Below are 15,892 nucleotides of genomic sequence, written 5' to 3'. Positions count from 1 at the left end.
TGTTTGATGTATTAGTGTGTAAAAAGCCTTTTAATGTTGTGGCTGATTGTGGAATAATTTTCAGCTACTCTATAAATAACTGGGTAATTCTATAACAAAACACCTTATTTATAGGCTGACATATCTTTTGTGTGAAAACTCCAAAGTAATTTGCATTTGTATAATTGCAGTTAAATAATTATGGATCCTACAACGGGCTGATTGACTATCTGCTAAATAACGTCCTCTTGGAGAAGAGACAAGGAATTCTTTATGAGCTTGATCAAATGAGATTTATTTTTTAATGACATTGCGCCATCTTGTGGACATTTATAAGAACTTGCAAAATAAACCCTGGGAATACTGTTATTCCCTTATAATTGTACATAGCGTGTGTACATAGTAGCATGATTTAAAATGCTTGTTTTTATTTATCAGTAGTGTCGTGACAGCAAGATATTTGTCTCTTTTCAATCATTCTATAATATTTAATACTGATAGGATGACACTGTTCTTCAGACATATATAGGCCTAACGTGGTTTCACTGTTTTTAGAAACTAATGGAAATCCACTGGCATGCTTATAATAATAATAATAATAATAATAATAATAATAAAAAAATTCAAAACCCAGACCGCTCGGACCCGACCCCCTGCAGCAACCGCGTCGGAGGCGGAGCTTATACACAGCAGCCCGGTATCGCTGTGGCGCTACTGTGTCTGCGCTGTGCCGAGAGAGAGAGCGAAAGATCAGGTCCACCGCTGAGGAAGTGAGATGATAACATAACGAGCCAGACTACGACATTTATTCGCTCCCTGGACTGCAATGCCGCCGCAACGAGTATTCGCTCTGCCGAGGCAACAGTCTCTGCTCCTGCCTGCGGTCATCAATCCGTTTGTGCAAGACACTAAACTAACCAAAACTGCTCTAATTAAAGTGAGTATGATATTTAAGCTCAATGGTCGTGCGAAGGCGAGCTTTTGAAGAGTATAATCATCGTGGATGACAGCACGGTGCGCACTGCAGTGTTTCATCTGATAATGTGCGATTACACACACAGGCTACTGCGTAACAGGGCCTATAATCTTCTCCAGCGGGGCTTTGACAATCGGCTTGTAAAAAGGCTCGTTATATGGAGCACAAACAATGAGATCCGTTGTGTGCTTTCTAGAAAGCTGACCGGTGATTGGGATTTCCAGAGTCGTGCATATTTCTGCTCTGTGGAATGTCAAAAAGCCTGGGTGTAGTTCATTTGTGACAGCACTCTTCCCTTTATGGTATAGGCCTACTGCTGGAACTGATGATATATACATATACCCCTCTCTGTGCAGTGTGTCCTTCTGGGAATCCTCCTGGTCCCCCTTCGGGCCCTCCTAATGTCCCTGGTTCTCATGGTGACATGGCCAGTGGCTGTCATAATAACCTTCAGTCACCCTCTGAAAGGAGCTGTGGAGCCAATGACAGGCTGGAGAAGGTAACTAGAATACACACATCATCCCGCTGCATCACTGCCTCCCCAGTGAGCCACGCATGCATCATGGGTGCCAGTGCACAGACTACCATCAAAAGGGCATGGCCTTTTGGAAAGACTGGACTAATCAACTAGATGTCTTAAATCACTTATAAAACGTCATTTGCCATGCCCAGAGTCCATATCTTGCTGTGCCTTTCTCACATCACTTTTGATTACATGAATATTAAATTCTAGTTCGTTTGTTGGTTTGTTTTTTAACTCCCTTATTCAAGTGAATTGAGTTTTGAATAGTCTAACACACATGTACAGTTATCCAGTCCAGGGCATCACACTCACACAGACATTTTGTGTTCACTAAAGCCACTACATAGACAAATGTGACCAACTTAGCAACTAACTGTTCTTTTCTCCAGGTGAGTCATCCCTCTCAGTGCATGTAAACATAGTTACTGGTGAATGAATACACCAAGCACAAACAGAAATGTATTAGTTTCACCGTACTAAAATAGAGCATTTTACCAGACCAAGGAGAAGCAGAAGCGGAGCAACTACTGAACACTAAAATGTTGCAGCATATTGTCAAAATATACTAGTGGCTGTCATGACTTGAAAAATGTGCAGCTGCATGCACTTTTGCAGAATCATGCTTCTCTATATCAGATCTGCCCCGCAAGCATTAATTTAGCTCAGCTCCCCTTAGTTCTCAAAAAGCAAGTATTGGAGTAGCAGTGCCTTATAGAGAACTGAAAATAAAATCCCTTTATATAGCACCAGATTTTGCATGATCTAATGGCTGTTGTTAGTACGAGGTTCTACAGTTAATAGGAAAATTATTGTGACTTTAGCCGACACCTTTTTTTATAAGATTATGACCAGATATAGTAGTGTATGTGAAAGAAACAAAAGAAGTGTTGCTGACTTAGAGCTTTGCCATGGCCTCGGATAATATCAAGGTGGTTAAGACACCAAGTTGTACTTTTTTTTTTGAAGTAACAAGCTCAGTCTGTTAAAGTACTATTGGCCACTGAAGTAAAAAGACTGAGACTGAATCAATACCCAAATTTGTAGACCTACTTGGTTCTGAGCTGCATGCATGCAGAATGGTGAAAAGGAAAAGTGAATTATTAGGAAGAGACCAGTACGCCCTGAACTGATGTTAAACAGACATTCAAACACAGCTACTCTATGTTGCACTGTGCACATTTAATTTTATCAGCTGATAGTATATTAAACTTTTGCTGATGCTTTGTCACGTTGATACTGCTACTCCCAAAACTGCATTACCTCACATTAAGCCTCTTACTCTGCTGAGCGGAAAGATTAATGCAGCTTTAAAAAAATCATGTCTCTATCCTCCAGTCAATATTTTTAAATTGACAGCCACATCAATTTGTTAACACTAACTAAGTCTGTAACATGACACCCTAACATTTCTCTAGATTACGAGGAAGTAACTGGTGGTGGGGAGGGTGGGGGTGGGGATACAAAAAAAATACAAGGTGTCACAACCCTTCCTGTTACAAAATGCTTTCATCCTGTTTGTTTTTAAAAAAAAAAAAAAAAAACTGATATTTTGGCCCTAGTCACCTAATAGCTGTGAAGATAGTCTTAAAAAAAATGCTGGAAACATATCTAAATTAAATAATATAAAAAATGAACTCACCAGAAGTATTCATCTGGGTTTTACACATTTTGCATTCAGTTCACACCTTGTATTGCTTTTGATCCACATATTTAAGAAAACTTTACATAATCTTATAAATCTGGTCATCCCCAGGGTCATGTGTCGCAGGGTGATGGCTGCCTTAGGGAGGGCTTTCTACTTCTGCATGGGCTTCAGAGTGGTGGTAAAGGGCAAGCAGGGCAGCAGCAGTGAGGCCCCTATCCTAGCTGTGGCCCCCCATTCCACGTTTTTTGATGGGATTGTGTGCGTTGTCGCAGGTCTGCCTTCCACCGTCTCCCGTGTTGAAAACCTGGCTACACCCATTTTTGGCAGTAAGTCACTTCATTTGCTTTGTGAGGGAAGTAGACTGTATTTCTGGAGTGTTTCTTGTTCTCTCAACCTCCACGATGTGTGTATGTGTCTGTTGTCACGTGCAGTGAACTCTTAATGCAAGGTTATTATCTTAAGCTGCCTATAGAATATCATTCAGTTCAATACTTTGAAACCCCGCCCCCCATTGATATGTATGTATACTGTTATGTGTTTTGCCTTCTCTGCAGGGTTTGTACGCTGTCTCCAGCCTGTGCTGGTGTCTAGAAAGGACCCAGACTCCAGGAAGAATACAATTCAAGAAATTGACCGCAGAGCCAAGTCAGGGGGCTGCTGGCCACAGGTCTGTCAAAACACAACAAACAAAACATCCCCAGGCACAAATGACTTATATTAACATTGTAAATTGTTATTGTGAGAAAACTTTGGGTTGGCATAAAGAAACCAAAAAAAAAAACATGACCCCGGATGTTAGTCTTCAGGTTTTGTTGTCAATTTCAGTCCTACCTTCTATCATGCTGCTTCTTCAACAATATCACAGGATTAGCCAAAAAGCATCAATTCCAACCACGAGTACTGTTGCTGCAGAAACATACTTTTTATGTTGGTGCCAGTAAAATAACCGTGCCAGGTAGATAAGAATCATACAGCATGTGACTTTCACCTTTAATAATGATGCTTTGTTCCTCAGGTCCTGATATTTCCAGAGGGAACATGTACAAATCGCTCATGTCTCATCACCTTCAAACAAGGTAGGATATAAAATGCAAATTTAATGTTATGTAAATTTCAGTCTTTTGCAAACCATAAACCATACAGGGAAAATTCTAACAGACAAACGAGAAGCTACAAAAAATATTCACTGAAACAACTGTCAGCAAAGCTACTATTTCCACTTAAGAGAAATCAGTTTCACTAAGCTGTAAGACTACACTGCAGAAGGAACACTTGATACTACACTGCTCTATTCATTCAGTATGTGATGTGGTTTACTCATTCAATTGATGCCCAAAAACTGGTTTTGACTGAGGTGGGAGGATGGGGATATCAGTTTCGTAAAGTCATGCAGGCAAGTAACTATTCAGCTTGTACTCATTTGTAATGAGAAATAATAGTCTCCAAGTGTTTTATTATACTGTGTGTTTCCGCCACACCTTTAGGTGCCTTTATCCCAGGGGTGCCGGTGCAGCCTGTGCTGATAAGATATCCCAACAAACTGGTGAGTGACTGAGATTGTAATACAGCATTGATATATTTCGCTTCATGCACCCAAAACTGTTTGATGCCATATATTGCACACAAAATAAATATATATAGCAGCAGGGCCAAAGATGCATGATATGTCCAGTGGCGCCCCCAGAAAATTTTCACAGGGGTGGCCAGAGAAAATCTTGGGGTGGCACACCAAATTGGGCCTCTAAGTGGTACCTCAGATTGAGTTCAGCTCGTGGCTGTCGATGCATGCTCCTTGACTCTTTTCCATTAAAAAGACAATATACATCAAACACTTTTACCTCAATTTTGAGAAACACACAAACATTTTGAAAAAACATATTTCATAATTTTTTAAAACAGCTTGATTTATTGTAGCTGTTTGTGTCTGTAAATTGACACACCACCGCGGTCAGCACGCACATTGACTAAAATAGCTCATAGACATTGTCAGCATCTAACGCTACTCTCTCAACTGTTTAAAAATCATACTAAAAAGACATGATAACATTAGGCTGACACTACTTAATGGGGGGTGGCCAGCTATGTGGGGTGGCCAGCTATTTTCCAGGGAGCAGGGGGCTGTGGCCCCCCCTTGGGGGTACCGCTGAATATGTCCTGCTAGGATATTCACACATCAGCCATGATTTTACTTCTATCTAAGCAAAATACATACACTGTCAGTAAGACAACGATGAACAACCCTTATCATCCTGTTTTTAACAAGATCAACCACAAAACCTGACTGATACCCACAGTGGAAACTAAGCTGTCGGACACGCCTTTCAGCCAATGTGTATGCAGCGCTCAGTGTATGCACTGTGTTAATGTTTGACAAAGATTTTATGCATTTCTCTCTCTTCTCTCCTTCTCCAGGATACAGTGACATGGACCTGGCAGGGTTTCAGCTTGTAAGTATGATTTAAGCAGTTTAAGGGACTTCTCACAGTTTCACCCATGTTATGCATGTCAATAAACACTAATATAACCCTAACAGAAGCATCCTGGTTATGTATTGTAACAGCTGCTGGTATCAGTGCATGTAACTGACTGACCTGTTTGGATTATCTGCAGGAGGACGCTGCTGCTTCTAACACTTTGCCAGCTGTACACCACAGTAGAAATAGAGGTAACAGTCATTGCCCATATGTGCATCCTAACATAATGAAACATAACAGTGCAAAATACTACAAGCTGTTTTTAATGTAGATATTATATAATGCCAATACTACAAAAAATAAAACAGATGTAAAGAAAATGACAAATAAGCATTTTTATTTTAATTGCTAGATATATATTTTCAACGTGCATCTTGATGTAAATTCACAAGGTTGTACAGTGTTTAGATATTTTAATTATTTCAACTTCACTAATCATATCAGTGCCGCTATGTGCTAAACTAGAAGAAGGAAGCGAAGTCTGTTACCCTAATTTGTTGATGGATTTTACGCAATACTCATAGGTACTGTAACAGTTTAAAGACAGGATGTTTCTGCAAGAGGGGATTTTGTTTCCATGCAAAGGTTTACATTTACTCTCTGCTTAACCTTTCAACTGTTTGTTCTGTTTTCCAGTTCCTGCCACCGCATGTTCCCACAGAGGAGGAGAAGAAAAGCCCAGCCCTGTTTGCTAACAGAGTGCGAGAAACTATGGCCAGGTAAGTGTTCATCGGCCATAGGTGCACTTTCTACTGTCGAGCATGTGGTAGAACAAAACACGATAGAAAAGCAAAAGCATACACAGAAATGTATGTACAGTGGTGTGAAAAAGTGTTGGCCCCCATCCTGATTTTTTTTTTTTTTTTTGTCACATTTTTTTTGCATGTTTGTCACACTTTGTTTCAGATCAACAAATTTAAATATTAGTCAAAGATAACACAAATAAACACATCATGCAGTTTTTCACACCACTGTGTGTGTATGTATATATATATATGTATATATATATATATATGTATATAAGTAATAAACACAATGTTAAGCACATATATAAATTAGGTATGCTATTCAGTTTGAAGAAAACTAATAATCCAACAGTTTTACTGACATCAGCACTAAATTCCTGCACCAAACCTTGGCTATTGCTTTCCACTCAGTCTCTGCATACCTTCATGGGCTACTGCATCCAGCTCTGTTCAAAAATCACAAATCTTTGTGCTGTCTCATTGCAGGGCTTTGGGTGTTTCAGTGACAGACCACACATATGAAGACTGCCGTCTGATGATCTCAGCTGGCGAGCTAACACTGCCCATGGAGGCCGGCCTGGTCGAGTTCACCAAAATTAGCCGCAAACTCCAGTAAAAAACATCTTAAGTGCACTGTTGTCATCACCAGTCAGGCAAATTAACACACTGAAAAATGTGATTTGAACAATTTTTTTTTTTTTTTTTTTTTTTGTGATTGTGCTCTGCTCGCTCAGTCTGAAGTGGGACAATGTGAAGAAGGAGCTGGAGGGTTTTGCGTCCATGGCCAGCTCCTGTAAGGGAGGACGGATTACCATCGAAGAGTTTGCCAAATTCCTGAAGTTACCTGTCAACCCAGCCCTCGAGGAGCTGTTTGCACTGTTTGACAGGGTCAGAGACATGCATATCAAATATGCTAGACCACTGCATATCATACCTACAGATGAAAGTAAAATTGGGAAGATGTGAAAGTACGAGTTCAGAAATATAGCCTGAAGTCATAGCTAAACAGGAAACAGGCAGGACATAATAGAGTATTTTCAGTGGGATGACAAACATGCAGGAGTCATTTTCTAGAAATATATGCTTCTAGTAATAGTTGACATATATAGAACTCAGTCATGCTTTTCTGTGTTTGTCTGCTTATATTACTCTTTAAATCCCTTCTGCTCCCTGTAATAGTCCAAACTGTTCTATCACTATAATAATCTGTGCATTTACATATCAGGTATATTTACTGCTCTGCTTTTGACCTTGTCTAGAATGGAGATGGCACCATAGACTTCAGAGAGTATGTTATTGGTGTAACCATCTTGTGCCGACCAGCTAACACTGAAGATGTTCTCCGAATGGCTTTTCAGGTACAGTGGAAATATTCTGACATAGTTGTACAACCGCTAATGCCTGAAGAATATGCAGAACTATAGCTGAATGTAAGCTGAATACATATACACTGTATTGTGTATTTGTAGGATTTTAGCGTTTGTTTCACTGGGACTGAAGACTGAACTGCAACAGAAATGTTCCATATACATCATGATAATTCCATGGAATTACTGATTTCTTTTATGCTGATTCTTTATCACTTATTTTATTACATATTTTTATTAGTTTTGATCACTTATCCTTGCTAAACTTTAGTTGTATAAAACCTGGTAAAGGTGACTTTTCTGAGATGTTATAATTGCAACCTGTGAAACTGTGTGTGTATATTGTACAGTAAATATGTTTTTATACTAAATATAAAACTATTAACATTACAATAAAAATTGTCACAATGCAAAAAAAGCAGTATATCTAAGCTAAATCACCCAGGCCTGGCTTAAGTTGATATCTCACAGCAGACAGTAGCAGGAGTTTAGAAAGAACAGAGGCAGCATTCAGAGAGGCTTGGATAATGTCAAGTTAACAGTGCGTGTCTGTTGGGAAGAGCATGGTGTCATTTTGCTAGCCGTAAAGTCAAATGTGGTTTTGAAAAAGCAGTTCTGCTTTTTGTGAAACATAATTAAAAAGTTATTTTTCTCCAAATAATAATATAATAAATAATAAAGAAAAAAAAAAAAACTTCCTCTTATAACATCTATTCATATTCTTACCTTCAGTAACCCTTATTTTTCTGAAAGTGCAAACAGGTGAAAGTAGAAAAACAAATTCTTTTTTCTTGCTTTTCTTTCTCATGCAGCTGTTTGACACAGATGATGATCAGAAAATCACCCGAGAGGAGTTTACTTCTCTGCTGCGTTCCGCTCTGGGTGTGTCGGATCTAAACCTGACCAAGCTCTTCAAGGACATTGATGCTGACGGCTCTGGTTTCATCACCTTCAGTGAGTAGACCGTTTTAAGACAAAGGTCGAACACGGAGCTACATTTTAGTCTTTTATAGAATGGGGAATATGTACAGTAAGTGCATGTCTACAGTATTTTATGGTTATTGCTTCCCTTATCCCAAACGGCACAGTATCCCCATGCTTTTTCTCTGTTATTCATCAGGTGAATTTCAAACCTTCGCCACAACCCACCCAGAGTACGCTAAGCTTTTCACCACCTATTTGGAACTTCAGAGATACCAAGCGATCCAGGAGGCAAGTCCGGGTGAACTGGAATTGGCTGGTCAGGCCAGTTCAGAAGTAAAACAAGAAGACAGCACCTCTGACAAGAAAGATGACTGAGACAGAATGCAGAATCCCACCGTGAGAGGCCAAGCACCATATCCATTGCACTGAGGAGCAAGACGGAGTGTCCAACAACTTCAAATTCAAGTCATTTGCCACAGCAGAGCCATATTATAGATCATGTGCTTGCCTTTTTATAGACATGGTTTTTAGAGTGCTTCTATTTTCAATTTTAGTGCCTTACAGAGATTTTAAGAGTCAACTCCAAGTCACTGCACAAGAAATGTCTTAACAGACGTTTTTTTTTTTTTTTTTTTCTTCCTCATCTGTAACATTTTATGTGTGTGTTTTTGGCTTTTGGTTACGTTTCCATCAGAAAAAAATAATTTATTATATGTCAGAGAACTCAGTATTTTAATGAACTGTCTTAACCCTTTGGTCTTTTTGTGTATTATGATATACTTGAATTTTTTTTTTTTTTCACATCCTCATAAACTGCATCATTATGTTTCAGAAACTGATGCTCCATTCAGTACAGCCTGAGCGTACTATTGCTTGGATTTAGATGAAAATAGCTTTGTGTACCTCCTCCTTTGTCTTTGTGATCTTCTGTAAATGAATGGAAAAATTGCCAAACCAACACCTTTTTAGATATAAGCAAAGAGTCGTTGTGCTTCTGTGTTGCAGTATAATTAGTTTACAGTAAGCTTTATTAGGATCTATCCAGTCAGGCAACTTGCAGATGTTCTGTATTATAGCTATGTCTACCAAGTGCATACATGCTGTGCATTACACTTTTCTAGCGCTCAGGGACACAGACCTTGTAAGATGGCTGTATAATTAGGCAGAGGTTTGCTCTGCATGTGTATCTATTTGCATTTCTACTGAAGATTGTTGCTGCTGAGACAGCACCAGCGTCTACACGGCTTTAAATTTACTAAAGCAAATCAACCACGGAAAATAGGGCAATTTGTGAGCAAAAAGGCAACAGTTCTTTTTCACAACGGCATATTCCAGCAGGGTATGCTTTAAGATTAACTAGCGGCACTGTTATTTATTTAGCAGGGTGCATTGCAGTTGTGTTTATTATTTCGTTTTTTTGTTAACACTGCAAAGTTTGCTTTTTAAAATAAAACAAAAAACACCGTTTTAATTCTTGCCTGACTTGTGTTTTATATTCAGCACTGAGAAAACTTGTAATGACTTTTGTAGACTTAGTTTTTAATGAGACATAAATGTAATGAAAAGGCTACAGTGGTCCAATCTGGTTCTCTAACCCACCACCAGGTGCCAGCAGTTACCTGTTACAAGCGTATGTTGTGTGATTTTGGTCTGCTTGTGAATACCTGCTTGAATTACAAACCTCTTCTTTCTGACTCATCCTTTAAATTGAGGTTAGGTCTAGAAAACAGTGAAATTTATGTTAGAATCAGATTTAAGCTGCGGCAAGTACAGGTAAGTATTTGACAATGAAAAGTGTGTATGCATGTGTCTCATATATAACCTCCCTCAAGAGCAATGTTGTTTTTTAAAACCACAACGTGGATATGTAAATTTCTGCAGTTTCAATTTATCCATCATTCAGTCAAAATATGAAAGTGCTGTTACCATGAATCTGTTTTGGTGCAATTTGCTCATTACTCCTTTCAGGGGAGAAGGTCATCAGACAACATGAGGGTAACACCAAAATCCTAAATGCAATAATATGTGAATGCACTGACACAAACTCACAAAAACTGCACAGTCGCTCCATATGCGTGGATAGGGCTGAAATGAATAATGAAGCACAGCTCGCTTCATTAAAAGCCCGCTGTTAGACAAACTGTGATTACCAGCTGTGATTTCCACCTTCAATTTGTTTTAACCTTTTCAAATGTACAAAGGCTCATTTCATTTTAATCAAAATTGATGAGATGGCATGGAATCAATTAAGTCACATTGTTGTCGCGCTTACAACAGTGTGACTCCTTCCCTACCCGCGCAGCTGCTGCTCTCTTTGGCCCCCACACCCCTCCATCTTCCCTCTGCATGGCTGTTGTATATTGCTGTTTCCATTTCAGCCCTGCCTGCGGGGTGATCCTGTCGCAGTAGATTGTGGGGGATATGTGTTGGTAATCTGATTTGGTCTTCTTAGGACCTGAGTGAGTGTGCAGCCTCTGTGGTCCCAACCTGGATGCAGGCCTCGTTCGGATGGGGAACTCACTGTGCCAGGTTGGAAGGAAAGGTCAGAACCAACAGGCCTCGTCATTAAATTGATGTGACATCCCCTGTGTGCCTCAGTTTAACCAAGTGTCCCTGCTTTCTCAGGCAAATGTTTTACAATTTTTAACAAATAGACGGTATTTACATACAACATATTCGACATGTAATGGTTATATATGACGTGACACACTGCATCAATGAACAGACTACTGTAAGTGACTGGGCTACATTGGCGTGAGCATATTTTAGGAATGTTACATAAGAGGAAAATATCACTAAATATTTTGACTTTGTGTTCCTATAGAATAGATCTTCCTGCTCAAAACAACAGGATACCTGCATGTGTATACACACTAATGTGACCCCTCCTTTGTCCTGCTTGACAAATATTGATGTAGGGCTTCAAACAGGCGGCACAGTCTGCATTAACATTAACCTACAGGTCAGGGAAGGGCGCAGTTGCTGGCCCGAACCTCAAAGAGAGCTAAAATACTGTAAGAACCGGACGGGTGTTAAGTGTTGACAAAGACATATCCTCCTCTCCAACTCATAACTGAAGCAATGCATCTAATAGGGAGTATCTAAGATTTAACTCTTACATAGAAGATTATATTAAAATCTTCAGTCTCGTTCTTCATGGCTGTGATAATCATCCAATGAAATAGTGAAGATTTCTTTTACATCATTTTCTTTTAACTCAGCATGACATAGTGGGTACTTTGGCAAACTGGGTGTATAACTTACAAAATCTGAATTTGAACAAAACATGGCAGCACAACTTCATGGTAAGGGAGGATTGAAGGTGATGAAAGATGGGCCCACTGTGGCCCATTTGGCCCCACAGTGGTTGATTTAACTTGGACGGCTGTTTACTTTAATGGAGAGTGGTACGGTGTGGGTTTTTTTAAAACTACATTTTCGTTGGAAGTCATGCACACACGCACAACACACATAACTTGCCTAACCCATGACTCCTGCAGGCTTAAGACTGGCAAGCTGTCTCCTTCAGCTCTTCAGGGAGTTCCTCCAAACCTCATTGTTCCGTTTCCTCATCGCACCAGCTGACACCTTGTTGATTTTCTCTCTCCTATTATGCTTTCAGGAAAGTGATTGTTCCTCATTTCCCATATGATGGTTTATAGGAACAGCGAAGGCCCTGATGAGGACAAGGTTTGGGGAACTGTTTAAAACATCAGTGGTGCAAAGGCAGTATCTGAGGCCCAAGTTTTTTATTTTCTTGCTCGTGTTTTGGGAGTTTTACATCTCTGTGTTTGATTCTTTGCCAGATGATTTTTGGATGAGGGACAACAACTTTTCCTGTGTAATATTCGAGGATGGGTCTGTATGAGGTTGTGAAAAAAAACAAAAAAAACATTTGTCCTTTTCTTGTCAGGAAGTCTTGCTAATAAAGTGTGGAAGCCTTGATAGGGTTCAAACAAATGAAAGTCATCTTGCTAAACTCTGGAAAAATATATTCACTCACTGTAACCAGTGTTTCCCCTCAGATTTCTAGGAACCCAGTCAGGAGTAGTTGGCTATGATGTGCTGAATTCAGTTTAGGCCTAATCTGATTCTTACTGTAAGATTTGTCAATCATATCCTTTTTCTTTTTTCAAGCACTCTTAGTATTCAAGCAGCAATCATGTGAGTCCTTACGCTGTCAAGCCACTCTCTTTTCACCTCCTAATTAATTGTGTGTACCCCCTGTTGTGCCATTCATTCCCTCACTTGGGGATTAAAGGGTCATAGGCAATCAAAAGATAAAACTTTTTGTTTATAGATGAAGGAGACTGCAATCAAACACTTTATTTAGTATTTTGGAGACAATATAGTTTTAATTTGAAGTGTAGATGCTGCTAAAGAGTTCGATTTACTGGCCTGCACATTTTGTTGTTGAACATATGCAACATTTTCCAGATGTGCTGCTGAGAAACGAACGTCTGACGTCACCTGCACACTTTATTCTTCTCTTTGAATGTAAACAGCATGTAGGGAATATGACTGAAAACTGCTGTGCTGCTTCAGTTGTTACAAATAAGTCATAAGAGAGAAACTTAATCACATTCTGTCTTTCATTAAGCCTGGGGAAATTTGAGACCAGAGTTTTAATGGGATACAGGACAAAACAAAGCCTTCCTTCCAAAATACCATGACCTGATTACCATGTGATAATGACCTGGTACTTTAAGACTAGGAGATGATAAAGCGCACTTTTTTTTTCATTTTTGACGACAAAGGCCCTTCATGTGAGATTGCAGCTGTTCAAATTAAGCATCAAAAAGCACCTTCCAAACTTTAAAAATCATGGCTGAAATATACACTATATAACACAGTCTACAAATTCTCAGATAAATTACAACATCTGATAAATGCCAAAGTCGTTCTTATTTCTACTGAGAAGTTAAATTGTGACTGTGCAAGGTCATCTAAAATACCGTAATACTTGATTACAAATTAGGATAATGTAAAAAATATAATAGGGCATGTCTGTGCACATTTACAGACACGCAGAGAATCAAAAGGACAGAGAGGAACAGAAGTCCACGTCTTTGCTGTGACCCCAACCAAATGCTGGGGTTATATCCAGAGGGTCATTATGCATGACTGAGGAGAACCAGTCTTGTTTGATTAGCTTCTCATCCTAATGACGAAAGGGAGAGCCTGAACCTTAAGAGAGAACGAGAGGTGAGGCCTTAAAAATTGTTCTCAGCCAAAACAGGAGATCTTGGACGATTCAAGGTAAAAGGTGAGGGATGATATCATTTCGCCTAAAGCAGTCCTGTACAGCCCCATGGGTACAGAAAGAGGGTCAAGGTTGCAGTTTCAGGTCCTGCTTATTATTGTCCATTTTCAAAATTCACCTGTATTATAAGATGCTTGTAATGGGTAGCCTCTATCAGATTGTATATACTACTGCGCATACAGTATCTAATGGCTTGAAATATGAAAAAAAAACACTCTGCTGCTTAATGTAAAATATCATTGTGGTACACATGTATCCCATCATACCTTGTCATGATGTGAACATGTTCATTTTTGGCAAGGGAAGTAACCTGAGATAGCATATTCAAATATACCGGACAACAAAAAACAAAGTGCAAAAGAACAGAACTAATGCAGGAGAAAATAACACATTATCCTTCCGTGTTACCTGGTCTTTTGGTTTATGATCACTGCAGTTATTCAATCTTCACAAACAAAATGCCCAAAACCAGCCCTATTAGGGTTTTATAAAAACAAGCACTGGAGAGCAAAGAGGACAGTCATTGACTTTAATGGGATGAACTGATCAACCATATCTAATAGAAATCATTGCCCCTGGCAAAAGCCGCAATAGAATTGAATTACACATGGAACACAATGCTTTTACAGCTTCTTAGAAAACTGTAATTCAATCTGTTTAGTACAGAGAAGAAACAGATAAAGTCGAAATTAAAAGATTAAAAAAAGTTTTGTTGTATGTGATATTCAAGTACTGATGTTAGGCTGAAGGTAAAGAGATCTTATGTCTCTTGAAAAATGTTAAATCCAAGCACCAGTCTAATACGGAACCCCAAAGTGTTCAAACTTAAATAAATAACTAGGACGTTATGAAAGAACTAATTATTTGAATAAAAATACAGATTATTTAAATATATATGCACAATTTTATATGACCAATATATATATATATATATTGTTTTAACAATAACAGCGTTGATGGCCTTTTCAACAGCTTTTAATTTCAAAATGTCATTTTTCCAGTGTCAGCTTTTATTTCACAATGCTAACTATCCTGGCCTCCCCAACTATAAGCCATTTAAATTTATATTTCAGACATCTGTAATGTACTTATGACTAGTCAGAACTGTAATTTAAGATATTTGCAATGACATTTTGACCAGTTAACATCCCTTAAGGTAAGCCAGAACACTGACACTGTAAAACAGGTGCTCCTAGAGAGAGTCAACATGGACACGGGGTTCTAATTACTCGTAAAGTACTTATCATTTTGTTGTTGATGCTAACATCACAAAGAGCAACCGTTATGCCAAGCATTTCTAAAATATCGTCCTACTGTGTCTGTACAGTATTTCCTGATAAATTCACAAACACAACTCTAGTCTGGCCCTGTGAAGAGAGAGCTGGGATAGGCTCCAGCAGATCCCTGTGACCCTAATTAGGAATAAGTGGGTATAGAAAATGGATGGATGGATGGGTATAGATAATGAATAGATGGATGGATGGTGTATAGATAATGGATGGATGGATGGATGGGTATAGATAATGGATGGATGGATGGATGGATGAACTCCAGCCTGTTATCGCTCACTCATTCCTACCTATGCTAACATGTAGCATTACACCTGAGTGCCAAGAGGTGCCGATAACAAGGAACAGTAATCCATACTGAAAGAGCAGCCAATCACAGAACTAGCCCCGCCCTTCTGGCCTTGATTGACACGCAAAGTCATTTTGCTGAAAAACATTCTGAAATAAAAACTGTTGCAACTTAAAAAAAAAGGAGTTTTGCAAAAAAAAAAAAGTTATTGTGAGAACAAGCATAATGAATTTTTTAATGAATGTCATTTTTAAACAATGACAATTTCATAATGAGCTGAATTTTAAAGATGTTGCATTATTTTACAATTACATGGTCATATTACAAAACTGTATATTTGTTTAAATAAGGTGCACTTTTATTCAAATAATTAGTTATTTCATAATATCCTATTTATTTATTTAATTTTAAACACTT

At 38.8% G+C, this 15,892-nt stretch overlaps 1 protein-coding gene across 1 annotated transcript; it reads left to right on the top strand.

Moving 5' to 3' along the window:
- The first annotated feature begins 707 nt into the window (after positions 1–707).
- lpcat2 (lysophosphatidylcholine acyltransferase 2) lies at positions 708–10,105 on the top strand. The gene is made up of 14 exons (XM_026294273.1): positions 708–916; positions 1,312–1,454; positions 3,232–3,449; positions 3,678–3,790; positions 4,139–4,199; positions 4,608–4,666; positions 5,536–5,570; positions 5,734–5,788; positions 6,234–6,316; positions 6,830–6,955; positions 7,078–7,231; positions 7,603–7,701; positions 8,523–8,664; positions 8,831–10,105. Exons 1-14 carry the CDS (start codon positions 806–808, stop codon positions 9,007–9,009), a joined length of 1,578 nt encoding a protein of 525 aa, XP_026150058.1. The 5' UTR covers positions 708–805; the 3' UTR covers positions 9,010–10,105.
- Positions 10,106–15,892: the final 5,787 nt, after the last annotated feature.

Source organism: Mastacembelus armatus, chromosome 3 (assembly GCF_900324485.2).
Source record: "Mastacembelus armatus chromosome 3, fMasArm1.2, whole genome shotgun sequence".
NCBI classification, from domain to species: Eukaryota; Metazoa; Chordata; class Actinopteri; order Synbranchiformes; family Mastacembelidae; genus Mastacembelus; species Mastacembelus armatus.
Note: the sequence above shows the minus strand (reverse complement) of the source record. Positions and strands in the feature narration are given on the sequence as shown.